The 26,768-nt window shown below is 36.4% G+C and overlaps 1 protein-coding gene across 3 annotated transcripts in view; it reads left to right on the top strand.

Moving 5' to 3' along the window:
- LOC127841632 (neurobeachin-like) overlaps positions 1-26,768 on the top strand; it is a 232,466-nt gene that overhangs the window by 10,635 nt on the left and 195,063 nt on the right. For all 3 annotated transcript variants that reach the window (XM_052370615.1, XM_052370614.1, XM_052370616.1), the window contains exons 2-6: positions 3,523-3,627; positions 8,434-8,560; positions 16,482-16,582; positions 17,349-17,444; positions 25,770-25,891. In XM_052370615.1, the coding sequence (XP_052226575.1) occupies positions 3,523-3,627; positions 8,434-8,560; positions 16,482-16,582; positions 17,349-17,444; positions 25,770-25,891 (551 nt within the window). The remainder of the gene's footprint in view (positions 1-3,522; positions 3,628-8,433; positions 8,561-16,481; positions 16,583-17,348; positions 17,445-25,769; positions 25,892-26,768) is intronic.

Raw genomic sequence — 26,768 nt, 5'->3', positions numbered from 1 at the left:
ATCCTATTCATTCTTACTCAGTGTAATTTTTTAAAGGGATGCATATCATCTATTCTAACCATTTTAGTAAATGAATATTAATATTCCATTTTTGTGTTTCTTTGATGAGTGAGCGTTACATTTACTAAAAAAACAGTTTCTTGTTGTTGTACTATCAACATACAATAGTAACAAAGAGACTCAAGGTTGTTCAAAATGACATAAAGGTTTTAAAAAGTAAAAAAAAACGCTTCTGACTAAAAAATAAACATACGTTTGGTTATTAATATTCATTAAAGGAAATTGGAAAATAATCAAGCATTTGTAACATTTTTCACCCATAATTGAGAGTGAATTAATGACATAAGCTGTAAACTTCCATCTGAATTCTAAAGCTTTAGTTGTGTTACTACAGCCCATTAGTTGTTGCTTCTAGAGGACCCAAGTTCAAACCCTAGGGCAGCCCAAGGCAGATTTGTTTCATTTTGTCTTTTTCATTGTTTTTAAAATTATTTAAAACTATTCCAAATCATACAGTTTTTATATGAAATTCATTTAATGACTTTTTTTCAAAAATACAAAAATCTGTAAACAAGTCACTTTAATGAATGAAACACCAAATATATCAACAGGACTTTTACAGCACAGTTATGAAAATTGCCTGATCCATCATTGTCTCTAAAAAACATATTTTTCAAGAATTTACAGAGAGGATAGCCTGCCAGATAATTGCTTTGACTAAGTGTCTACAATTGGGACCAAATTGTGAATTGAGGAATTATTATTTGTATACATGCATTTAAAAACTGATTCTGGCACAGGAACTACTGCTATGTAAATACACTTTTTTTAAATTGTATGGTGATAGAAAATATCTGTAAAATTTAATATTTTAAGGAAACAAAGGGAAATAATCTAGCAAAAAACAAAGCAACAGATGCTTCTGTTTTCCATAACTTTATTTGAAAGCTGCTGTGTGCATTTAGGTGTCCCAGTATATTTAGGAAAGTAATGGTTTTCCTTTACTCTTGTATTTAAATATGTATCGATAACAATAAGGTGCTAAAATATCTGAATATATTGTTATCTGAGGACAATCATTGAGATTTCCAATATATGTATCCAGGGTATTATGCTACTGTTCTGATCACTGTACTACGATCTTTTGTTGATTGGTTTCATTGTGATTGTGCGTGCTACCAAAGAGCCAGAGATGTAAGCCTGATGACTGACTATACAGAGTGTAATTGATTACAGCAATTAGCTGTCTAGTAGGAATTAAAAATTTCTGTGGTTATTCATTTGCAAATTACTGAAGCAGTTTTGCTCAAACCTCTTGGTGGATTTCCACCAAACTTGCTGTATGGGTCCTGAAATGGTCTTTACAAATTTCTTAAAAACATTTGAATATTTGAAAATGTATATAACAACAAGAAATTTTAAACTTAACAAATCTTGTCCCAAACATAGCTCGCTCTATTTCAAAATAATTTTCCCACTAACGTTTGGTGACCCTCTTCCATTTTTATACCCCCACAAACGAAGTTTAGGGGGGTATATAGGAGTGAACTTGTCGGTCGGTCAGTCTGTCTGTTGGTCTTTATTAAGTGTCAGCTCATTAATTCAAGTAGTTTTCATCAATCTTCACCAAACTTGGTCAGAAGTTGTATCTACATGTTGTCTAGGCCAAGTTCGAACATGGGCCTTGCCGGGAAAAAAACTAGGTCACGGGGTCACTTAGTGCGTTTTAAACATTCAGCATGTTGTCCGCTCTCTAATTCAAGTAGTTTTCATCCGATCTTCACCAAACTTGGTCAGAAGTTGTATCTAGATGATCTCTAGGCCATGTTGGAACATGGGCCTTGCCGGGTCAAAATCTAGGTCACTGGGTCACTTTGTGCATTTTTTAACATTCAGCATGGTGTCCTCTCTCTTATTCAAGTAGTTTTCATCCGATCTTCACCAAACTTGGTAAGCAGTTTTATCTAGATGATCTGAAGGCCAAGTTCGAACATGGGCCATGCCAGATCAAAAACTAGGTCACAGGGTCACTAAGTACGTTTTACACATTGAGCATGGTGTATGCTCTCTATTTCAAGTAGTTTAAATCCAATCTTCACCACACTTGGTCAGAAGTTGTAACTAGATGATGTGTAGGTCAAGATCTATCATGGGCCATGCCGGGTCAAAAACTAGGTCACAGGGTCACTTAGTGTGTTTTAAACCTCACCATGTTGTCCGCTCTCTAATTCAAGTAGTTTTTATCCAATCTTCACCAAACTTGGTCAGAAGTTGTATCTAGATGATGCCTAGGTCAAGTTTGAATATGGGTCATGACAGGTCAAAAACTAGGTCACGGGGTGTATTAGTGGGTTTTAAACCTCACCATGTTGTCCGCTCTCTAATTCAAGTAGTTTTTATCCAATCCTCACCAAACTTGGTCACAAGTTTTATCTAAATGATCTCTAGGACAAGTTTGAACATGGGCCGTTTCGGGCCTAAAACTAGGTCACGGGGTCACTTAGTGCGTTTTTTAACATTCAGCATGGCGTCCGCTCTCTAATTCAAGTAGTTTACATCGGATCTTCACCAAACTTGGTCAGAAGTTTTATGGAGATGATCTTAAGGCCAAGTTAGAACATGGGCCTTTCTAGGTAAAAAAGTAGGTCAAGGGGTCACTTAGTGCGTTTTAAAAATTGAGCATTGTGTCAGCTGTTTTTTGTGAAGACGACATGCAAAATATTATGTGTCAATGCGGCATGTTGGGGTATTCGTCATGTCTGTGACAAAGCTCTAGTTTTTTATTTTAAAAAAAAACCATGCCTGCCAGACAGCGGACCAGTATCTTTCTAAAGCTACATTGAAGACTTCCAAAGTCATATTGTCAAAAACCATGGATGAGACCCTAAAATAACACATAAATGTTACTTGGATAACCATCTACCACATTTCTTGGCCCTCTTACTATCAATGGTTCCAGTGGTTTTATTGATTCAACATATAAGCTAGCTTATGTCATGTGCAAGAACGATGCCTCTTTGTAGTTTGTGTACATAGGGATTCCCCACCAATTTGATAAAAAGGTGGCAGCAAAAAAAGCTAGGTAACCAGTCAGTCATATGAATTTCCCATCTACCAGTTCTTAGATAAGAAACCTTTAAGAGACCTGTCCCAAACGCTGTTAATTGTCAAACTTAGTTAGTTTTAACTAAATATATTGACCGATGAGAATGCTTGTATTTTTTTAGCATTTTCTTTATTGGTTGACTGTATAAAGTTATTAAGTCTAAGATTGAACTCATCAATGTTCTTAGTTGTCATGGCAAGTGCTATACCTTACTTAGTAGAAGGACATACCTGGCCTTTTTCTGACCTTTTTGGTTAAAAGCACTTTTGTTAAATTGGGAAATTCACAACCTAAAATGTTGTAAATTGAGGAAAAATAACAGAAAAAACTGGCCTGCATTGCAAATAGATATAATATTAGGTATAAGTCAATAAATGCCATGAAATATTTGACACATGTTTGTTTTACATCTTCAGCTGGTCAGTGGAGAGTTTGACATTGAGGCCAACTTTGTCATCCAGGACCCCCAGAACATCGTTCAGATGCTGAAGGTGGTTGAACACTGCCCTGTTACTCTACAGGTTAGTCACAATACAACAAACCATACACATGTACAGCTTTATCATATTGGACAGCATGTCCATGCTTCCTTACCTCTGATTTAAGAAGGGCAACTTCATGTCCATTCTCCCTTACCTCTGATTCAAGAAGGACAATTGCTTTTTCATTTTCCCTTACCTCTGATTCAAGAAGGGTAATTGCTTGTCCATTCTCCCTTACCTCTGATTCAAGAAGGGCAACTGCTTGTCCACTCTCCCTAACCCGTGATTCAAGAAGGGCAACTGCTTGTCCATTCTCCCTAACCTCTGATTTAAGATGGGCAACTGCTTGTCTGTTCTCCCTTACCTGTGATTCAAGAAGGGCAACTGCTTGTCTGTTCTCCCTTACCTGTGATTCAAGAAGGGCAACTGCTTGTCTGTTCCCCCTTACCTGTGATTCAAGAAGGGCAACTGCTTGTGTGCTCTCCCTTACCTCTGATTCAAGAAGGGCAACTGCTAGTCCATTCTCCCTTACCTCTGATTCAAGAAGGGCAACTGCTTGTCCATTCTCCCTTACCTCTGATTCAAGAAGGGCAACTGCTTGTCCATTCTTCCTTACCTCTGATTCAAGAAGGGCAACTGCTTGTCCATTCTCCCTTACCTCTGATTCAAGAAGGGCAACTGCTTGTCCATTCTTCCTTACCTCTGATTCAAGAAGGGCAGTTTTGAGTTATTGAAATTGGTATTTGAACTTAGTACTTATCCTGCTGAGGATAGGTATGTGCACCTATGATTACTGAACCTGCTCACCCAGGAAAAGTGTGCATTGGTTACCTGACCCCCATGATGTGACTTAAATACTGTTGAAACATCAGAAATTCACTGACAGACAAATGGACGATTAGGAACAATACTAGACAGGAAAGGACACTAGTCCAAATATTTGTACTCTGAGAAGGAACCTTTTACATTTTCTTTTATGTCTGTCAGTTCAAGTGCAAAGCTGAATGGCTGAAATAGAGGAAGTTGTTCCCAGGAAATGAGCTGGGAACTGAAAATCAATTTTTCAAAATGCTGGAAATAACACCAAATTCCTTACATATTTGAAGAATATGTATTTTAAACCATTATGTGATATATCCATAAGCTATTCAGAGCTCCAGATAAAAATTTGGTCAAATTCTTAATTACTCTCTATTTTAAAAATTAATTCTTATTTTACCCCCTATTTATAAAATGAATTCTTAACAATATATTACCAAATAATTTTTTATTGAATGTTTTTTGAGTGCTTTAGATTCACAGTCATTTACGCAAGAGCTTATCAGTTCATCAATTATTGACGAAACCATGCTTTGAGTATTTGAATCTAATTGAAAGAATGCATGCAGCATGGACTTTTGACACTAAAATGTCTTTTTTTGCCTTCCACGCTTCGATACACCGCTTCGGTTGGCCAATTTGATTTTTTATGTAAAACGGTCACTGACACTTCAGCTTAGGTCATAATGGCCTTTTGGTCGCCGTTAAAGTCATATCAAAAACTATATTTAACATTTAATTTTTAAATGACTTTTTGTATAGGTATACAGTATATTACTTATGTATAAAAATTATGATAAGTGTAATTAAAAAGGTACAATAAACAGTAATGACAGGCCTGCAATACTAGGAGAACAAAATCGAGACCATTTGGCCTTTCGACCGTTCTTAGGTGTGGCTCTACCTCACAGCAAACGCTTGAGTGACGTTGACTTAAAGTTGTAGTTTTAATTGAGCGCCTAGATGAGTCAGAACCCGAATAAAATGTTTACCATATATAATTTGCTACTGGAAGATTTACGCACATTAGAAAATTACGAATTCGTGTTTCATTTTTTCAATGCGTAACTTTACTCCAAGATTTTAAATCAAAATGGTTATTTAAGAAATTTAATTCGTTTTTACGCCTTTACCCATGTTATCTGGAGCTCTGAAGCTATTTCACTTCAAATTCACAAAAATACACTATAATATGGTCCGTTGGACAATGTTTTGAAAATCCAAGGTGTACATGTTATGAGGTTTCCCAGTGGAGTCCTGTATTTTTAGATGACATAGATATTTCTTAAAATACACAGTGAAATATCATGAATGTCAAGCAAAAATTTTATCTGCAAAATAGAATGTCTTTAATTTGCAATTAAAAGTAATTATTTGATGGATGGACATACATGCCAGACGTCCCGATCTTGGCGGGACAGTCCTGCTTTTGGGGTGTTTGTCCCGGTGTCCTGATGTAACACTATTTGTCCCGACATTTGAACAAAACGATATACGCTTTTAAGTTCACAATAAAATTCCCTATTCAAGCTCCGTCTGGCTTTAATTACTATCGCTAATCCCTTTATCGCCTCTATTAATAAACCATATCTACTAGTCGAGTGATCCAGTGTTGTTTTTGACACATTATCAGCGATATATCGGCACATTATTTATTTTATCGGGCATTCACACCAGGGTATTTTAATGATAAGGGTCGTTGCTAGGGATAGATGCATCTGGTGCATTAAGCAGATTGCTTTTGTATTTCATGGCCCAAATCAAGGCCAAAGATACTATTATTACGCGGTATTCAGTGTATTATATGTCAAACAAATCGATCGCTGACAGATACCAGAGACATAAATTTACTTTGTTTTTGGCTGATTTTCAAAAAATAATTTGTACATATTGCATCAATCTAAAGTTAGAGTTAATGGATGATTGGTTGAATATAAACAGTGCTTGATGTGGGCACATCCCGTTGAACGTTGCCTTAGTCACAAATGGGTTCATCTGCATAGTGCACGTTTGTTTACTTCCGGAAAATGGAGAACGTCTGTGTTCATGCAATTCTAAACACATTTATCATCAATATTTGCCAGAAATTATGAGGTTTTGTAAGTAATTAGCTGATTACTGACTTCAGTAAAGGTGGCATGATTGATCATTTTAGGTGTCCTGCTTTTTGGTAAAATGTCCCGACATTTTTAATGGACTGTCCCGATTTGGACCCGAAAATTTCTGGCATGTATGTGGATGGATTGTTTTTACACTTTACATAAATTCAGCTTGTTTATGATGAACAATTGCTTAAATTAGCTTTTGAAGAAATTCATGGAAATCAATTATTTTTTGGGTTGGAATTGAGATGTTACATTAAATTAACATATGTAAAACATCAAATTATTGAGACTAGACAGGACAGGACAGACAGACTTTATTTCATGAGGTTTGATGATAGAATCCTATTGCGCTGCACTAAGGTTTAGAAATCTTCTAATAACGATTTGGGGAATGCAGTGTTGTTAAAACTTGGGTCTTACATACTTTGGCGGTGGTAAAGAATCATTTGAGGAAAATGCATGTTGGAAACATGTTTTCTTATGCCATTATGCACAGTGCTCAGTGGATGGTTAAGTTATGGTCTCACTGTCTTACTAAAGCAGCTTATCGTCTAGTAGTTAACTATTTGTCAGAAATAAATAAGATGCTGTCGCAAATCAAGTGGCATGTTTGCTCCGATAATGTAACACTATTTGAATGACATCATTAAATTATTTGACTGGCTTCTGCTGCAAGCTTTGTTATCTGATATGCTGAGAAGATTTAGGCTTCTTTAATCAGGTGGAATTTTGTGTCAATTTGTGTGAAAACCAAATAATCTTCCTGAAGATGTTAGTCAGTGTATCTTTATCTTTCTTTTGACATCATAGATGTTTTGTATCATGTTATACACAGCTGTAAAACACATTTGAGACAAGCAAAAAACTAATACAAGCAAGATTAATTAACAATTTATTTAAGAACTGCCAACCTACAGGGAATGAAATCTATCAATTTTATCATATTATCTCCATAATGCATATGTATTTTGTTCATTCGCAGAGTTTTACCAGCCTGCACAAGACAATTTTCAAATATTCTTCAAGTTTCCAATATTTTTTTGACAAATTGTAACGTTCCTTGCTCTCAAGCATTAATTATATAAGAGCCAAGGAATGAATGGCAAAAATATTTAGTTTATTTGTGATATAATAAACCAGGTTTTCCGAAGGAAAAAACTGGTTATTAGATTGGCGAATGTCAGCGGGCGGGCGGGCCGGCGGAACAAGCTTGTCTGGGCAATAACTTTGTCGTTCATTGTGAGATTTTAAAATCATTTGGCAAATTTGTTCACCGTCATTGGACGGTTTGTCGCGCGAAAGAATTACGTCGATATCTCCAAGGTCAAGGTCACACTTTGAGTTCAAAGGTCAAAAATGGCCATAAATGAGCTTGTAGGGACCATAACTATGTCATTCATTGTGAGATTTTAAAATCATTTGGCACATTTGTTCACCATCATTGGAAGGTGTGTCACGCGAAAAGAATTATGTTGATATCTCTAAGGTCAAGGTCGCCACGACTAAAAATATATTGATTTTGAAACAAGGGGGGTAACTATGAACAATCAGTAACAATGCACATTTTTAGTTGTCTCCCTTTATCAGACTTTTTTCAAATTGAAATCAAGGTTGCCACGAGTAAAAATAGATTGAATTTAAAACAAGTGGGGTAACAATGCACATTTTGAATTGTCTCCCTTTATCAGACTTTTTAAAAAAAATTGAAAACCTGGTTTTGTGACAATTTTGTCCCTTGTTTTGATTTGTGTCACTCACTTAAAACTCCAAAATGTCCAATTTAGTCAGAGACCCACAATGCCCAGACATCCAGTTTTTCTTATTTTAATGCAATCCTTCTAATGCTCAGTAGTTTTTTTAGCACAGCCTCTCCAGTGTGGACTATATATATTTAACAACTGATTTCTTGCCTCATGTGTAGGCTGAGATCTGGAGTGTTGTCATGGCGATGTTAAAGAAGAGCAGACGGAACCTGCAGGCGTGCACAGAGATAGGTCTCATCTCCCGGGTCATGGACATGGTGCTCGCTGCAGACGACATAGTCTCAGGTAGATAGGTGTTCACTCAGCCCTATACCACTCAGATATGCATTTTGACACTTGTGTAGTCCCTTGGACAATTTTATTAAAGGCGTTTTCTGCTAGATTCAAGTTTTAAGGGTTTCATTTCGAACCCTAAGATACTGGTGAGCAACAAAGTCTAATTACTGGTACACTTTAAATTTTCCAATTTTTGTTTAGCACATGAACATATTTATTGGTTCCTTTTCAAGTGATGGTAAAACATATTATGACTTAGAAAACAATATCTATTCATCTTAAATCTGTGAAAGACCTCCAAACAAAAATGAGTCTCTGAGATTTTTTAGAGTACTTGGTAGACCCTGTGAAGAAGACGATACCAAGATTACTCAGTAGTTCTCATTAGTACCACTGTGACTAATTCATTGTTTAATTTGGTTCTATTCAAATAAAAGCTTTTATCACTCATTCAAAATAGATCTTATTACAATAGAAAGCAGTTCATATATTGCAGACATTATACAGACAAGTTTGGTATCAAAAATTTGGCTTTCTGAAGAACATTGATTGGACATCGTGTTAATAGTAGTTGTTTGTCTTGTAAACACAATTAAAGGAAGCAAAATGCAGTTACAAAAACGCGAGAACATCAGTCAAACACAAGATTATACTGTCTTCAGTTGCCTTGGATTTTTCACAGTGTTAATTACATGTAGTTGATTCTAACAGAAAGGAAGTTTATTACAGATGTTTACAGACTTCAATCTCAGGGCGCTTTTCTGGCTGATTTTATGGCTATTAATTGGCTCCAATGGCAAAAAGTATCTTTTTTCCCCAAATCAAGTTCCGAATTCCCCAATTCGTTGGCAAATAAAAAGCTCATTAGTATAGAAATAAACAGTTTTAAAGCGTTGTATCCATTTTACCCATATCCTTTGATAAGCATTTTCTGTTTTATGTAATTGTGTTCAAAAATAGTTAAATAGTTTTCAATCAAGCAATACTTTTTTATGCTCCCCCCAAAAAATTTGGGGGGAGCATATAGTCGCCGCTTCGTCCGTCCGTCCGTCCGTGTGTCCGTCTGTCCATGCACAATTTTTGCTCGGGCTATTTCTCAGCAACAAATGACCGGAATTCAATGAAACTATATGGGAAGCTTCACTACCAAGAGGAGATGTGCATATTATCAGCGCGTTCTGGTTGGATAATTTTTCACAGAGTAATGGCCCTTTGAAATTTTCCATTTACTGTACATATAGTGCAATTCTTCTGGGCTATTTCTCAGCAACTAATGACCGGAATTCAATGAAACTTTATGGGAAGCTTCACTACCAAGAGGAGATGTGCATATTATCAGCGCATTCTGGTTGGATGATTTATCACAGAGTTATGGCACTTTGAAATTTTCCATTAACTGTACATATAGTGCAATTCTTGTCCGGGCTATTTCTCAGCCACTAATGACTGGAATTCAATGAAACTTAATGGAAAGCTTCACTACCAAGAGGAGACCTGCATAACATCAGCAGGTTCTGGTCAGATGATTTTTCATAGAGTAATGGCCCTTTGAAATTGTCTATAAAAAATTCTTGTCCCCCCAACTACTGTGCCCTCAAGACGTTTCCTTTTATCTGAATATATAGTGCAAAATTGTGACAAAAGAACCTTTGGGGAGCATCACCTGTCTCCGACAGTTTCTTGTTTCCCAAGTAAAGGTTGTTTTTAGCGAGGCTGTTTTCGGAGAAAACCCTACGTATTGTCATAGCCAGCTCTTCGTGTCGTGTCGTCCGCAGGCGTCGTGCTAAAACCTTAACATTGGCTCTAAATTCAAAGTGCTGCCACCTACAACTTTGAAACTTCATGTTTAGATGCACCTTGATGAGTTCTACAAGCCACACCCATTTTTGGGTCACTAGGTCAAAGGTCAAGGTCACTGTGACCTCTAAAAAAAATTATTCTGACAAGCTTTCGCAGCCGAGAGTGGCACCCGTTAAGCGGTGCTCTTGTTAAGCAAAATGATGAGAAAAGTTCAGAATCTATTCAAAGCTCTTATCTCTCAATATAATTAATAAATAGGCTGATTCAACATTTGTATATTTAAACCTTACTCTTCTATTATTGGCATATTGTCATAGAAACTTTGAGTGATAGTTAATCAATCCCCAATTTTTAGAACTTTTGAATGTTCCTGCAATATATAACAACCAGAATACTTGAACATGCACAATTTAATACATAATTACACGTGCATAATGTTTCTGATACATGATTGTATTCACAAGAAATTAATCCTTATTAAAGTTTAAACTGATGAAAACATTAGTTGTAGAGGCAAAGTTGGTCTGTGAGGCGTATGAGGGACACTCTTAATGTACATAATGATATCTTTGTTTTGCTTCTATTATTTAGTCATTCATGACTTTGCCCCAGAAAATACATGGTATAGAAGGCATATGGAATTAAGCAACCTCTGTACATATAGCCAAAGTCATAAAAGGGAATGAACTATAAAAGAAATATAATATTCACATAGCACTGTTGTTTAGAAAGCATGAACAAGATTTTGGAACAGTGTCCTGTTGAATGGATAATGTTTGTAATGTGTGGAACAAAATAAATGTTGTATGCAGCTGCTTGATAGTAAATTTATAAGATTAAGACTGCTTGTAATTATTGTTCATTATGCAATAAAATAATTGATATTAAACTGTATTTATGATCTGTTAAATTGGTCTGAGCTGTATACAGGACTTTTATTTTGTAGCAATTCATTTTTTTCTCCAATTAATAATGCATACACATGATAAAAACTGATCAGTCATTCAGATCAGTTGATGGATGAAGTTGTATATTCACTTGACAGCTGTGTTATAATTGATTTAGCCTTAACATGGCTCATTCTTACTTTCTTGAACATCATCGAATTGGCTAATACTGCAAAAACCACAAAGTAGTAAGCAATAGCAGATGATCGAAATGAAAAAGTTGATTGATTTTATACAAATTTAGTCTTCTGGCAATTGTATTGTTGGGTTACTGTTATAGTATTAGTAATTATGTGTTCTGTTTTTAAAGGAATAACATTGTAGTTTATGAAAAGACATTGTGTTGGTGTTTTCATTTCTTCTAAATATTTACAATCGCAGTCTATACGCATTTTGACACATTTGTAGTTTTTAGAAAGTTAAATTTAATCAAAGACCTTACTAGATTTAAGTTCTTAACGTTTCATTTCAAACTCTTAGATACTGATGAGCAGCAAACAGCATAAAACCTGAACATACTGCGAGTTACTTAGTTACTCGCAGCTTGTTTTGGTTTAATGCTGGTTAAAAAGCCATTTTCATTTTGCTTCTGATGGGGGAAGGGTTAAAATAAAACTGCTTGTAATTATTAGTTGTTCCCGCTATGGGGTAACTAATGTAAAGGGAGTTTTGCAAGTCAGTCTGCTCTTAACTACTCTAGTAACAATAACCTCTCTGTTTATACTTCACCACTGGTACACTGCATACACTGCAGACAGCGAGTGTGTGTATGTAATCAATAGTGTTTAACAGCTTGTGTGATGACATTGGCCAGTCTAGTGTTAAACAGCTTATGCGACGACATTGGCCAGTTTATCATTATACCCCCACAAACAAAGTTTAGGGGGGTATATAGGAGTGAGCTCGTCTGTATTAAGTGTCCGCTCTCTATTTCAAGTAGTTTTCATCCGATCTTCACCAAACTTGGTCAGAAGTTGCATCTACATGATGTCAAGGCCAAGTTCGAACATGGGCCTTGTCGGGTCAAAAACTAGGTCAGGGGGTCACTTAGTGCGTTTTAAACATTCAGCATGTTGTTCGCTCTCTAATTCGAGTAGTTTTCATCCGATCTTTACCAAACTTGGTAAGAAGTTGTATCTAGATGATGTCTAGGCCAAGTTCGAACATGGGCCTCTCCGGGTCAAAAACTAGGTCTCGGGGTCACTTAGTACGTTTTACACATTGAGCATGGTGTCCGCTCTCTATTTCAAGTAGTTTAAATCCAATCTTCACCACACTGGGTCAAAAGTTGTAACTAGATGATGTGTAGTTCAAGTTCGAACATGGGCCATGCCGGGTCAAAAACTAGGTCACGGGTCACTTAGTGTGTTTTAAATCTCACCATTATGTCCGCTCTCTAATTCAAGTAGTTTTTATCCAATCTTCACCAAAATTGCTCAGAAGTTGTATCTTGATAATGTCTAGAGCAAGTTTGACTATGGGTCATGCCAGGTCAAAAACAAGGTCACAGGGTCACTTAGAGCTTAAAACATCACAATGTTGTCCGCTCTCTTATTCAAGTACTTTTCATCCAATCTTCACAAAACTTGGTCAGAAGTTGTATCTAGATGATGTCTAGGTCAAGTTTGAATATGGGTCATGACGGGTCAAAAACTAGGTCACTGGGTATCTTAGTGCGTTTCAAACCTCACCATGTTGTCCGCTCTCTAATGCAAGTAGCTTTCATCCAATCCTCACCAAACTTGGTCACAAGTTTTATCTAAATGATCTCTAGGACAAGTTTGAACATGGGCCATTCCGGGGCTAAAACTAGGTCACGGGGTCACTTAGTGTGTTTTTTAACATTCAGCATGGTGTCCGCTCTCTAATTCAAGTAGTTTACATCGGATCTTCACCAAACTTGGTCAGAAGTTTTATTGAGATGATCTTAAGGCCAAGTTAGAACATGGGCCTTTCTGGGTCACAAACTAGGTCAAGGGGTCACTTAGTGCATTTTAAAAGTTGAGCATGGTGTCCGCTGTTTTTTGTGAAGACGACATGCAAAATATTATGTGTCAATGCAGCATGTGGGGTTATTCGTCACGTCTGTGACAAAGCTCTAGTTGAAATCTGTACATATTGGCTGCTTTCAGGGAAAACAGGGCTTAATGCATGTCAAATAAGATTAGACTGTGCACACTGATAAGTCTGTGCAATGCGCACAAGCTTATCAAGGAAGACTCTTTCTGATTTTATGGTGTTTTTCGTTTAAAGAGAGACTCTGGTACTGGCCTGACAATTAATGCATATGCATTAAGCCCTGTTTTCCCAAAATGAAGCTTAAATTATGTTTTTTAGCTCGACTATTAAATATGAAATATAAATAGTGGAGCTATCCTACTCACCCCGGCGTCGGCGTTGCCGTGTCCGTTTGCGTGCAAATGTTTAAGTTTGCGTACTTCCCCAAATATTTTCAATGTCCCTTGACATATTGCTTTCATTTTTTGCATACTTGTTTACCATCATGACCCCAACCTATAAACAAGAGCAGACAACTGTATCAAGCATTTTGACATAATTATGGCCCCTTTTATACTTAGAATATGCATATTAATGATAAATCTATGTTAAAGTTTACGTACTACCTCAAATATTTCCTGTGTCCCTTGACATATTGCTTTCATATTTTGCATACTTGTTTACTATCATGACCCCAACCAACAAACAAGAGCAGACAACTGTTTTAAGCATTTTGACAGAATTATTGCCCCTTTTATACTTAGAATATGCATATTATTGATAAATCTATGTTAAAGTTTGCGTACTACCTCAAATATTTCCTATATCCTTTGACATATTGCTTTTATATTTTGCATACTTGTTGACCAACTTGACCCCAACCTATAAACAAGAGCAGACCACTGTATCAAGCATTTTGACATGATTATGGCCCCTTTTACACTTAAATAATTGAACATTTTGCCTAAATTGCCATAACTTCTTTATTTATGATCACATTTTAGTATAACTTTGACAAAACAACACTTACCTGAATACCACAATGGATTCCACCCAAACAATACCCCACGCCCCTACCAAGAATCCCTCCCCCCCCCCAACCCCCCCCCCAATTTTTTTATTTTTTTATTTTATTAAACATCATCTAATAAATTACCCCACCCCACATGATACCCCCCCTCTTACTCCCCCTACCCCCCCCCCCCATTTTTTTTTTAACATCATCTTATAAATTACCACACCCCACATTATACCCCCCCTCTCACCCCCGACCCCCTACCCCCCCCATTCCCCCGATTTTGTTTTTTGAAACATCATCTAATAAATTACCACACCCCACATTATATCCCCCTCTCACCCCCCACCCCCAATTTTTATTTTTTTCCTTTTTTATTTTTGAAAGATCGTCTAATAAATTATTGGATATGAACGATTTCCCCATGATGGCTTACGTTATACTGTCAAGCACTGGAATAGTCGAGCGCGCTGTCCTCTGACAGCTCTTGTTATTTGTTTTTGTTGAGAAATGAAATGCCAGCCTCATGCCCATGGTTTTGATTAAAGAAATAGCGTCCCTAATAATCATTATAATTATTGATCGTTGTGACAGTTTGTCTCTGTGTTACTTAATTTATTGCTCAATATCATAAAGGAGCCGTTAAACTGATAATAACCCCGATAAAACTTGACAATAGCAGTAAAAACACCGTTTGTAACACTTACACGCTTCAGAGATTGCACTCTGCACTGTAGGTTGGTTACATTGTCGTTAATCAATAGTTACAACTGACATACGCTGGAGGCCAATGCTCGTCACGTGCTTTCGATTCGCAGTACATTTTCAGATACTAGGATTTTACCGATTTTTTTTTATTCGACACTTTAAAAAAATTGGATCCACTTTTGAAAATTAAGCGCCATTGGCGCCAATGGCGATCTACAGCGAAACCCCTGCATGTTTACCTATAGTATTGTTTGATAAACATAAATATAATCCTAGGAAACCCCTTTATGTGCAAATTAATAAATAACACTTTATAGTTACACATTATGGAAATCAGTAATTTAATAATGTTCATTTTTCCACAGGAAAAAGCTGTTTTGTAAAATTCTCAATAAAATTGATACTTTGAGTTCAGGAATACCTTATACTGGAAATGATGCCCATGGGAAAACCTTAAAGTTTAAAGTGTAAATCATTTTCTTGCAATGTCATCATGTTGTTGTCATTTTACCCTGTTAAACATTTCAAATAAAGATAATAATGTGCAGTGAAATAAAAGCTTTAATTTATATTCCCCAAGTAACAATCCTGAATTTAGAAGCCAGAATCACGCAACATGAAAAGCCATGCCTTCGTTTGAATTATGGGTGTAATGGAAGAGTTGCATTCTGCTGTCATGCTCAGGAATTGACATTTATTCACATTATTGGAAATTTATTTCTACCTCTCAAGTAAATATTAATCACTGTGTTTTCCCAGAACTTCAGCATCTTTAAATGAGTCCTGTTTTTTGAAAACCAGGTTTAATGCATGAGCTTAAAAGTGTTGTTGCAGATTGGCCTGTGCAGTTTGCACAGGCTAATCAGGGACGTTACTTTCTGTATAAACTGGATTTTTGTTAAGAAGAGACATCCTAACACGAAAAAAATTCAAAAAAGGGGAATGTGTAGTCTGCACAGGCTAATCTTGTACGATACTTAATGCTCATGCATTAACCCTTTACCACTTAGATACTTATTTTGACGCATTTGTAGTCCCGTAGAAAGTTAAATTTATTTAAAGACCTTTTATACTGGATTCAAGTTTCTAAGGCTTCATTTCCAACCCTTAGATGCTGATGAGCAGCAAACAGCATAAAACCTGAACAGACTGCGAGTAATCGCAGGCTGTTCTGGTTTTATGCTGTTTGCACATAGCCATTTTCACTTTGCTTCTGAGTGGGAAAGGATTAACCCTTTGCATGCTGGGAAATTTGTCGTCTGCTAAAATGTTGTCTGCTGAATTTCTAAAATTAGCATTTTCTTCGATTTTTTTTCAAAGAATACTATCAGAATAGCAAACAGTTTAGATCCTTATGTGACACCACGTTCTGTGGCATCTCATCTGGATCCAAACTGTTTGCAAAGGCCTTCAAAATTCGGTTCCAGCACTGAAAGAGTTAAGCCAGGCATCTTGTTTTCAGACCTGCTTGTGGACATGCTGGGAGCCCTGGCGGCCTACAGTATCACTGTGAGAGAACTCAGACAGCTGTTCAGATACCTGAAGGCCGAGGATGGGAAATGGGTAGGACGGTTGTGATAGTAATACATTAGATTATATCCGTTTGTTTAGGTTTATAGAGCAAGTATTTTAATTTTGTGATATGGATTCCAATGATCTAAGAGATTGATATATTCTGAACAGAGAATAACAGGTTCCTGCCCTATTGTGTAATATATCCTCCGGGCCCTCGTTTGGCTGTTTTGGGGGCCGAAATTCAGACCTATTCCCCCTTAAAATATATACTTTTTTCCCCTATTTCAGCTAAAATCCTCCCCCCCCCCCCCTCCCCCGTTTCCAAAAGATTTTTTTTTTTTTTAAACTTTTATACCTTTGTTGCAAGCTGGTATCGTGCTATTAACCTTTGATTAAATGTATATTAATGTAAATTACATTAAAATTAAGCAATTTTAAGTGTTGAATGGTTGCTGAAAAGATCTTCTAAAATGCCCCTTTTCGCCCAAAACGACACGAAATTCCCCCGTTTAAGGGCCCCGGCCCCAATCCCCCAAAGTGTAGCAAGGGCCCTGATCCTGCTCAGCACAAATGAAACAATTACTCTGCAATCCTTGCTGTTCTTTTATTCTAAGCCTCACCTGATACAACAATAGGGCGATTACATATGATTCTCTATATACTAACAACTATTGATTTCAATGGTATTTTCTGTTGCTCCACCTGGTGTTTAAGCCTTGATTTTAATCTAAAATAACATTTAGAGTAAATCTTTTTCTGGAATTTTGTATTAAATTATTGTAATTTTTTTCCCAGCTCTATTGTGATATTGCAGCAAAGGCACTCTGTAAAGCTGATCTCGGTGCTGAAGCAGATGCCCAAGAGATATGGACCAGACGAGTTCTTCAGCTTTCCTGGAAAGAAAGGATCTGTGAGTTTCCTGCCTCGTTTTTCATTTGGCAGAAAAGATATGTTTGTTATCTCCCTTTTTAACATTTAGAAGAAAGTTTTGTGTGAGTTACCTTTTTATGCCTAGTTCAGGTTGGCATTTAGCCATTGGACTGTCCAACAGTCTGTCCATTTGTCCTTCCGGCATTCAATTTTCCAGTCTCTTTTCCTTAATGATTTCAAATATTTTCCTGATATTTGGTTTGTGAGTTTACCTACATGACTTATTGATGAAGTTTGAGTGTCATTCCGGTTTGTTGATTTTTGACGAAGATACGAGCCATTTGCTGATCTAAGGGAAGTAATAAGCTTTAAAGTGAGATCATTTTTAAATACCATTTGGCAGGTACAGGTCATTTTGACAAGGGAAGTTATCTGTTTTTGGGATGGTTTTTTTTATGCAATTTTTTCAGATATTGAGCTGATATTAGGTATGCAAGTCTACATACATGCCCTACTGATGAAGTGTGAAATTCGTGCCAGTCTTTTCACCATAATAAGAAATTTTCACCATAATAACCGTTTTCCAGAGTTTTTTTACGCAAAGCTTTCAGATATTGAGCTGATTTTTGGTATGTGAGGCTACCTACATGACCTACTGATTAAGTGTGAAATCGCTCGGGTCCATTGAATTTTGGTAAAATTATGGTCCTTGGACTTAAAATTTTCAATATAATTACTGTGTGCTGGAGGTTTTTTATGCAACTCTTTCAGATATTGAGCTGATTTTTTATATGTGAGTCAACATACATGACCTAAAGATGAAGTGTTAAATTAATTGTTCCTGTCCATTAATTTTTGGTGAAGTTATGGACCTTGAAATTATAATTTTATAATGTTTTCTGGAGTTTTTTACGCAACACTTCCAAACATTGAGCTTATCTGGTATGTTAGTAGCTACCTACATGAGCTACAGAAGAAGTGTGAAATTTGTTTGGGTCCATTGATTTTTGTGGAAGTTATGGGCCTTTGACTTATAAATTTATCCGTATTACAAATTTTTTCTGGAGGTTATTTAGGCATCACATTCAGATATTGAGCTGATTTTTATTATTTGAGTCTACCAACATTTTGTTTTCTCATTCGTTTTGTTCCGTTGACTTTTGGCTAAGTAATGGGCCTTGTTTTCTCTAAAATAGCTGCCAAGAGACTTCAAAGCGCTATTGGGATGACAAACGCAGCTCTTTTTTTACTAACAATAGAAACATGTTTTCCGCTCGGTGTCTTGAATTTTAGGCAGCTGAGATTTAGGCCATGCATCCAAATTTAATATGATTTAACTAAATTACCAGGTTACAAGTTGAAAATCTAGTTTCCTGGCACGGTAATCTTTCATGATTTGCTGAATAAATTTTAATCTTTTATTTTATATAGTGAAATATGTTATATTTTGACGGTGTAACTGTTCATAACTTTTATAGATACAGTACAGCCAACGCGGAACAAACGTATTTCGCGATCCGCGGCGGCAAGGCGAAACGAGTCGATGCCTCGTCAGTCTTTGAAGCCGCGTCAGTATGCGGCGGCAAGTCGCATTTCGCCGCGAAGCTTCGCATCTGTCTGCCGAGGCATGCCCCAATCCGTGACATGATGCCGAGTCGATGCGCATCATGAATTAAAAAATATTTTTAAAATTATTAGTTGCATGTAGTTAACAAATTTTGAAAAAACAATTAAAATAATAATTAAAATCATAATAAATTTATTGTGCGCTGATTGTATTAGCATATACATGTAAGCATAGTTGATGTGTCTGGCCAATTAAGTTTGTTTCCCGCCCGTCGTGTATGTATTTCACACATAAACAAGGTCACGTAATTATGTTTTCGCACATACAAGTGGTCAAGGCTCCAGCATATGGTGGATTTATAAACTCATTACATGTTGATTTTGCTATTATATTTAAGCTGAGAAAATTAGCAGTTTAAAGCCACATCAATAATCAAGACGGTGAAGACGTATTTGTTGTTTTGTTAATTATCAGCTTATTATAGCTATTGTTTGAATATGCGTATATAAACACGTTTGATTTTGTTCATATTATACAGCTAATATCGCTACTAATTACCCGAAAATCGGGTATATTCCAGTTTTAAAGCAAATGCTGGTAAATATTTACAATACATAAACATTCTCCATATTTCCTTAAGTATCAAAAACTTTTTGGCATTTGTTACTATTTAAAGAGATGATGAAATAACGTCTAATCGGGGTTTATTTTCCACTGAACACACCATTTACGCCTGACGTGATGTTCATGTATTTATACAACACAAAATACACCCACTTTTTCCAAACGACGTTCTACATGTCTGCATAATTTTCGCGCGCTTTTTATGAAAGAAAGGATATTTTAGCACTGTTTATTTGACGCTAGAATTTGCCAAAGGTCACGTTAGCATTAAAATTTGGAAGTGCGTTTCGGATTACAAATTTAATAATGATAACTTGATAATCAAACGAAACATTAACAGTTGCGCGTAATTATTTCAACGATAATTTGCTAAAGCGCATTACGTGCCATTTCGCTTATTAAAACGTGAAAATAATAATTATGAAACCAGCGTAAATCTTGGTTTCTAGTTCTACGCTACACATACATGTATGTACATGTAGGTGGATATCTTTTCACTCGATCCGCCGCGTATGTATGCGGCGGATTTACTCCGCAAAAGTACGCGTGGTTAATACAGACTCGGCGTCGTTGAGCGGATCGATACCGAGTGCCACGGCGATACGCCGCGTGAACACATGATTCGGCCGCCGCGGATTATGTTTGTGCCGTGTTGGCTGTACTGTATTCAACTTAAAATATTTTATATCATTCGCACATTCTACTATTAAAGCAGAATAATAATCGAGCGAGCTGTCCCATGACAGCTTTTGTTGATTGAAAAGATGGGATAGAGTCCCCCTTGTATTGATTGTGTGTTAAATTCGTTTAAAATTCTTAATATTGGAATATCTAATTGTTTATGTAAACATGTGTGAATATCAAGAATTAGTTAGTAAAGCTACTGACAATATAAGACATTTTTGGTACAGAACAAGTTTATTTCTGTGACATTTTTATTGTAAAAAGTTTCCATACAAATTGCTGCCATATCTGTTTCACTTAGCCACAGTGATAAGAACTTGCTGTATTGATAATGTAATTTTCTGCCTGTAATTGCAGCAGAGTAGATGTTTCTTGCACGAGGGATATTGGAAAATTGTTCTATTGAGACAGACGTCATTGCCTTTAACATTAGTCTTAGTTGATAATTGCAGGCTTTGTTTTCCTGTAGAGCTATCAAAGAAATTGTAATGCTGTATGTTATATAGGTCCATTTTTATCATCCGATACTCAATTATGACCACGCTAATGTACTTCAAGCTACATTTTTATTTACTTATAGGTTGGGATTGTGACATTCTATAAATGTCTGGATTTTTCAAATCACTGTTAATGCAAAAGCCTTATAGTATTCCTAAGGTACAAATAATGTAAATAAAAGCAAAATGTGTATATTTTCCCCTCAGTTGCCTTATTTTTCTGCCAAGTAATAAAATAAACATAAGTAATATCAATCCCAATACTGCTATATGCCTGAGTAACTTTTTAAAGGTATATGCAATACTCAGTAGTACAAACCAATAAGAATGTTCGTTTGTTTTTGAAGGGATAACACTTAATATCATCAGGAGAGCAAAGATAATTTAAATACTCTCATTTACTCGAGCTCTCATAATAATAGTTTTTGTCGCCCTTTCCAGTGATTATAAAACATAATTACATATTGTTAGGACTTCTGAAAACAAGCAACCATTTTTAACAGGTATTTAATGAATTAAAAAATCCTGGTCATAAGATTGAAGTATGACGAACAGGCATGCTGGTGGGATTGTCAAACAGGTGGTTTCCGGCCAAAAACTTTATTTGGCATTGACCATTCTTGATGAAACTTTGGATATAGCAACCTTGTAATAAGACCACTTGGGATTGTATTTGGGGTGTGTCAGGTCAAGGTCAGGGTCACTGTTGCTAAAAATAGAAATATTTTCCACTAAATAATCAAAGCGCTGAAGGCACTGAAGTTGTTTGCTATTGCATAATTTAAGACGCAATTCATTTTTCAAAATTAATGGCAAGTTTGAAATGAACACACGCCATTCACGTTTATGAAGAGTGTGTCATAACGCACGGGTCGAGCTTTGTGTGCACTTTTTATCATCCTATTTATTTCATAGAGATAAATTAGACAAAATAAAAACAACATGGCCTTTTTTGGACGTTCTGAAAGCATACAAAGTATGATGAAAATGGTAGTGAGAACTGATTATAAAGACAATTTGCAATCACCATAATATTAAATGAATATTGTTGGAATTTCAAATACCAATCTCACTAAGAATATAATTTCATGATGAAAATTCACTTTACAAAACTTTTGATTTTTGACACCATATACATATTCAAAATATCAATGCCCCAGATAATTATTTGGGAAATAGGATTTTCACCCATTGATTTTGAAAAATAGGGTGATTTTATTATAGAAATAGGGTTAAATGAGGTATAAACATGCATACCGTAAATTCATTGCCGCTTAACTTCTGTTGAAGCTGCACACTTGTATTGATTCAATAAAACTGTAAACTATCATCATTAACTTTTATAAACTGATGTTTCATAACATCTTTAATCCTTGAAACTGTCCATAATATAAACTTTACACTTAAATAAAAATCATAACACGAATAGTTCGGCACTTATTGGCTTTTGCTTTCTTTGTTCGAAAACATTTGCGATCGACCGATATTTTGGCACAACAACCTCTGTTAGACTTTTTATTTTGCATCGTAATAGAAGCTGAAAGTACAGACGCTTTACAAAGACATGCACAATGAATGACGGATTAAGTCAGATTTAAACGCATGTATGTCGTAAATAATTTGATCAGACTCTTTATTTAACAATAAAATCTAGTCCACAGAGCGATTGGATAACTTTGACTGTTTTCCTGCTCCATCATACAGACGCTTGCTGAATAAAAGTGTGGTCGCATAACAATAATAATTTCAAAGAGAAAATACCGAAAATGAGCAAAGCATTTTCGATCAAAGCTCTTGTATCGTACGCATCACATTTGAAGAATGAGGAGTAAAAGTCAAATCGGTTGCGTTTTCAATACGCATGATATTGTATTTCTTTATGTTTTTAAACCTTTTAAAAGGGTAAAAGAGGCAGATACGCAGCTTATCTGGGGCACTGAAATATACAAGAAGATAATTGATGAAAATAAATAAAAAATAAATCTGCAAGCAGTACTTTTAACGCACGAATTAGGTAGTCATCAAGACAGCCCTGTTGTAACCCGTACATTGTTGTTTATGCATTACTTGTAACCCTAACATGGTGTCAACAACTCTTACCTAAACATAGGTATAGAGCATTAATGCGCTTTTTCGGCGTAGCTGTATTACTCAGCTTTTCATCTTAATCACTTTTACATAACGCCAGCAGACATGCATGAATATTTTCGAATATTTCATAGGCTGACTCGAGATAAAACCTCTGAACTTTGGCTACATCATTGTGTCTGTGCTCAGCGCAAAGGATGTAGCACTGTTCAGTGTAAGGAATTCCGGACTACTCTCTGAATGTCAACAACACAAATTGTGGCCCAGTTACAATTACTTGATAAAATCTATCTCGCACAATTTCAGTTTTGCTCTCAAGATGAGAAAACAATCATTACCAAAATAGTATATTGTCACGATAAGAGGAAAATCGTTTAATTATCCAACCACAATGTTTGTTGTACTCGGTCAGCACGTCTGGAAATCGTTCCTGAACGCCTGGATAGGCTGCCCTTATTTACAAGTTTGCTATTTTGAATTCAATTTTGTATTGGAAAAAATTGTGCTAAAATGTGCCATTTACAATTCGCAATGAGATTTTTAATGACCCTCATCATGCGAAAGTGGGTCTTATTCCATATGCGCCCATCATATAAATAGCCCACTCAGCCTGAGCATCTCTCAGTCTTGTCAGGAGATACATAATGAGACCATAACATATTGAGTGATTTTATAGCGAACAGCATCGCCTCTGACCTGACTGAACAAATGCACATTTTGGATTTAAGTGACGCTGGCCGAAACACATAAGACCCATTTTTGCATGACGCGGCTATGAAAATGTGATTTAAATGTGTCGAAAGAAAACTGCGTTTAAATCAAATATTAACATACCATTTATTTCGATAGTGAAGAAATATACTCATGATAAGGCATGTGAAGACACATATGATGTGCACTCCCGTAGTATATTTTTTATCTACTTACACTAAATGTGTGGGTTGACACTCACAACACACATTTCATGCGGTGAATATGCAACTTACAAGTGAAAAAACCACAATAGTTAAACTTTTGTTTTCATTTTATTTATTTATTTAGAAAAGTAAATTGCAAACTTTAATTCAAAGTCAGCGTTTACGCCGACTACATGTTTAAAAGATATTTCTTGTTCTATTTAGTTGTTTTCTGTTTTAGCGATTATAAAGCATTTTTGAGATAGTCTATAGTATACCTGTAGTAATTGGTGAACTCATGTCCAACGTTTAATAAATTGAGAACTGTGAATATAAACAAGCTTAACCTTCTACTATTGCGTTGTTAGCACCCATAAATACAAAAGATCGCCGCTATCTGTTGAGAACAAAAGGACATTTCCCAGAAATCCCCGCTGTAGAAGCATGAACAAGGTTACGAAACAGATCATTCGTGTTATATTTAATTGTTTGTTATATTTGGTTTAAGCGATTTTGAAGCATTTTTGTTGCTGTCTATCGTATCCCTGAAGTAATTGTTGAACTCATGTTCAACGTTTTATAAATTGAGAATATAAACAAGCATAACCTTGTACCATTGCGTTGTTTTCCTGAATCTATTAATAGCCTCAGACTAACAAGCCTTACCTTATACTATTACGTTGTTATCACCCGTGCAATTGGACTCTCCCTTGTTTATCGGCAGCTGCATCTATTAATAGCCTCAGATTATGAATGAGCTAAGCAAAAATACTACGTCATGAAGACGCAGCAGATAGTGGACTATTTTAATAATTCATAAACAATCCTCATCATTCATAAACAATCTCTTCCGCGACACTTATAATACAATCATTGTTTATTGATTCTTTTCTTTATAAGCTCCGTTCAAAACTATTACATTTAACACGATATTCATATAATGTTTCCATTTATGAATGAATATAGTTGGAGAACTCAAACCTGTTGCATAAATTATACAACTCTTTCTCGCGCTGATACGGCATGTGTGGCAGGTAGTAGGCTTTCCGTAGATAAGCCGAACCGACTTGAAATTTTGAGTAACAACATTAGCTGTTCGCTATGCGAACAACTAAAAAGAGTGTGGAAGGAGATAATGTGCTGATTGTTTTATGTAGATAGGTTGCATGAAGACTTCAGGTGGCATTGAATTAGGGCCAAGGAAAAGGTCAAAACTACTGAACATAGAAAACAAAAAACTGTTTGTTTCTATTCAATATCTTAAGTTTGCATTGACCAAACATGATGAAACTATTGATATAGCAACCTTGCATTTCCCAGCTTGGATATGTCAAGCTTGCATAGATTCTATGTAGGCCGTGTCAGGTTAAGGTCACTGTCACTGTTCCTAAAAATAGACTACTTGTTTCTGGTTAATATCTTGAGTTTATATGGAGATATTGGATTGAAATCTTGTATGTATGTTTCTTATATGCATGCCTAGCATTGGAGTTCATATGGTGCTAGTCAAGTTAAAGTGACGATTGCTGTCTCTAATAATTATATGAAAAAATACTCAAGTTTTTATTGAGGTACAATTCTGAAATTGTGTCTGGTGGTAGCTTATATGAAGTCTAAGCTTATGATTGCACAATTATTTAACCCTTTAGATCTACCACTGAGATTTTGACACACGTGTAGTCCTTTAAAAAGTTAAATTTAATTAAATACCTTTCTTACTAAATTCTAGTTTTAAAAGCTTGATTTCCAACCTTAGGATACTGATGAGCAGCAAACAGACTGCGAGTTACTCGAAGGCTGGTCTGGTTTTATGCTGTGCAAAAGCCATTTTCACTTTGCTTCTGATGGTGAAATTATAAGGGTTGAATTTTCATATCTAAAATTTGTAAAGCTGGTTTCGTGGCATCGCCATGTTACTTTTCAACATATTTTATACTTATTGATTTGATAAGTTAGGATGATACATTTAACATACCAACATGCTAACTATTTCTGCCATGTGATTTCAGTGCATCCACCTGCCCCCTATCAAGACCTGGCCCTACCAGAACGGCTGGACGTTCTCATGCTGGATGAGACTGGACCCCGTCACTGGAGTCACTGTAGAACAGGAGCGACCTCACCTGTTCTGGTAAAACTTGGGTTTTTACAAATGGGCAATGTTCTGAAAAAATTGGGCTAAATGCATGTGTGTAAAGTGTAATCCCAGACTAGCTTGTGCAGTCTGCACAGGCTAATCAGGGACAACACTTTCTGTTTTTATTGAATTTTATGTTTACGTCTTCTCAATGGAAATCCAGTCTAGGTGGAAAGTGTCATCCCTGATTAGCCTGTGCAGACTGCACAGTTAGCCTGTGCAGACTGCACAGTCAGCCTGTGCGGACTGCACAGTTAGCCTGTGCGGACTGCATAGTTAGCCTGTGCGGACTGCACAGTTAGCCTGTGCGGACTGCACAGTTAGCCTGTGCGGACTGCACAGTTAGCCTGTGCGGACTGCACAGTTAGCCTGTGCGGACTGCACAGTCAGCCTGTGCGGACTGCACAGTTAGCCTGTGCGGACTGCACAGTTAGCCTGTGTGGACTGCACAGTCAGCCTGTGCGGACTGCACAGTTAGCCTGTGTGGACTGCACAGTCAGCCTGTGCGGACTGCACAGTTAGCCTGTGCAGACTGCACAGTCAGCCTGTGCAGACTGCACAGGTTTATCTGAGATGAAACTTTATACACACACATGAAAGCACAGTTTTACCAGGAGGCTGAAACAAATTAAGGCCTTACATATTCTGGTAAGATTTGGTTAATGAAAATAAATTTAGGTCTTACCTATATTAGTTTTACTTGGTTTTTGCGAGCAAATTTAGGCCTCATATATTTTATGCCCCCCTTCGAAGAAGAGGGGGTATATTGCTTTGCTCATGTCGGTCTGTCGGTATGTCGGTCGGTCTGTCGGTCGGTCTGTCCGTTCACCAGGTGGTTGTCATACGATAACTCAAGAACGCTTGCACTGGG

Source organism: Dreissena polymorpha, chromosome 8, assembly GCF_020536995.1.
Source record: "Dreissena polymorpha isolate Duluth1 chromosome 8, UMN_Dpol_1.0, whole genome shotgun sequence".
In the NCBI taxonomy this organism is placed as follows: Eukaryota; Metazoa; Mollusca; class Bivalvia; order Myida; family Dreissenidae; genus Dreissena; species Dreissena polymorpha.
The sequence above is the reverse complement of the archived record's forward strand: the minus strand, read 5'-3'. Positions and strand labels throughout refer to the sequence as shown.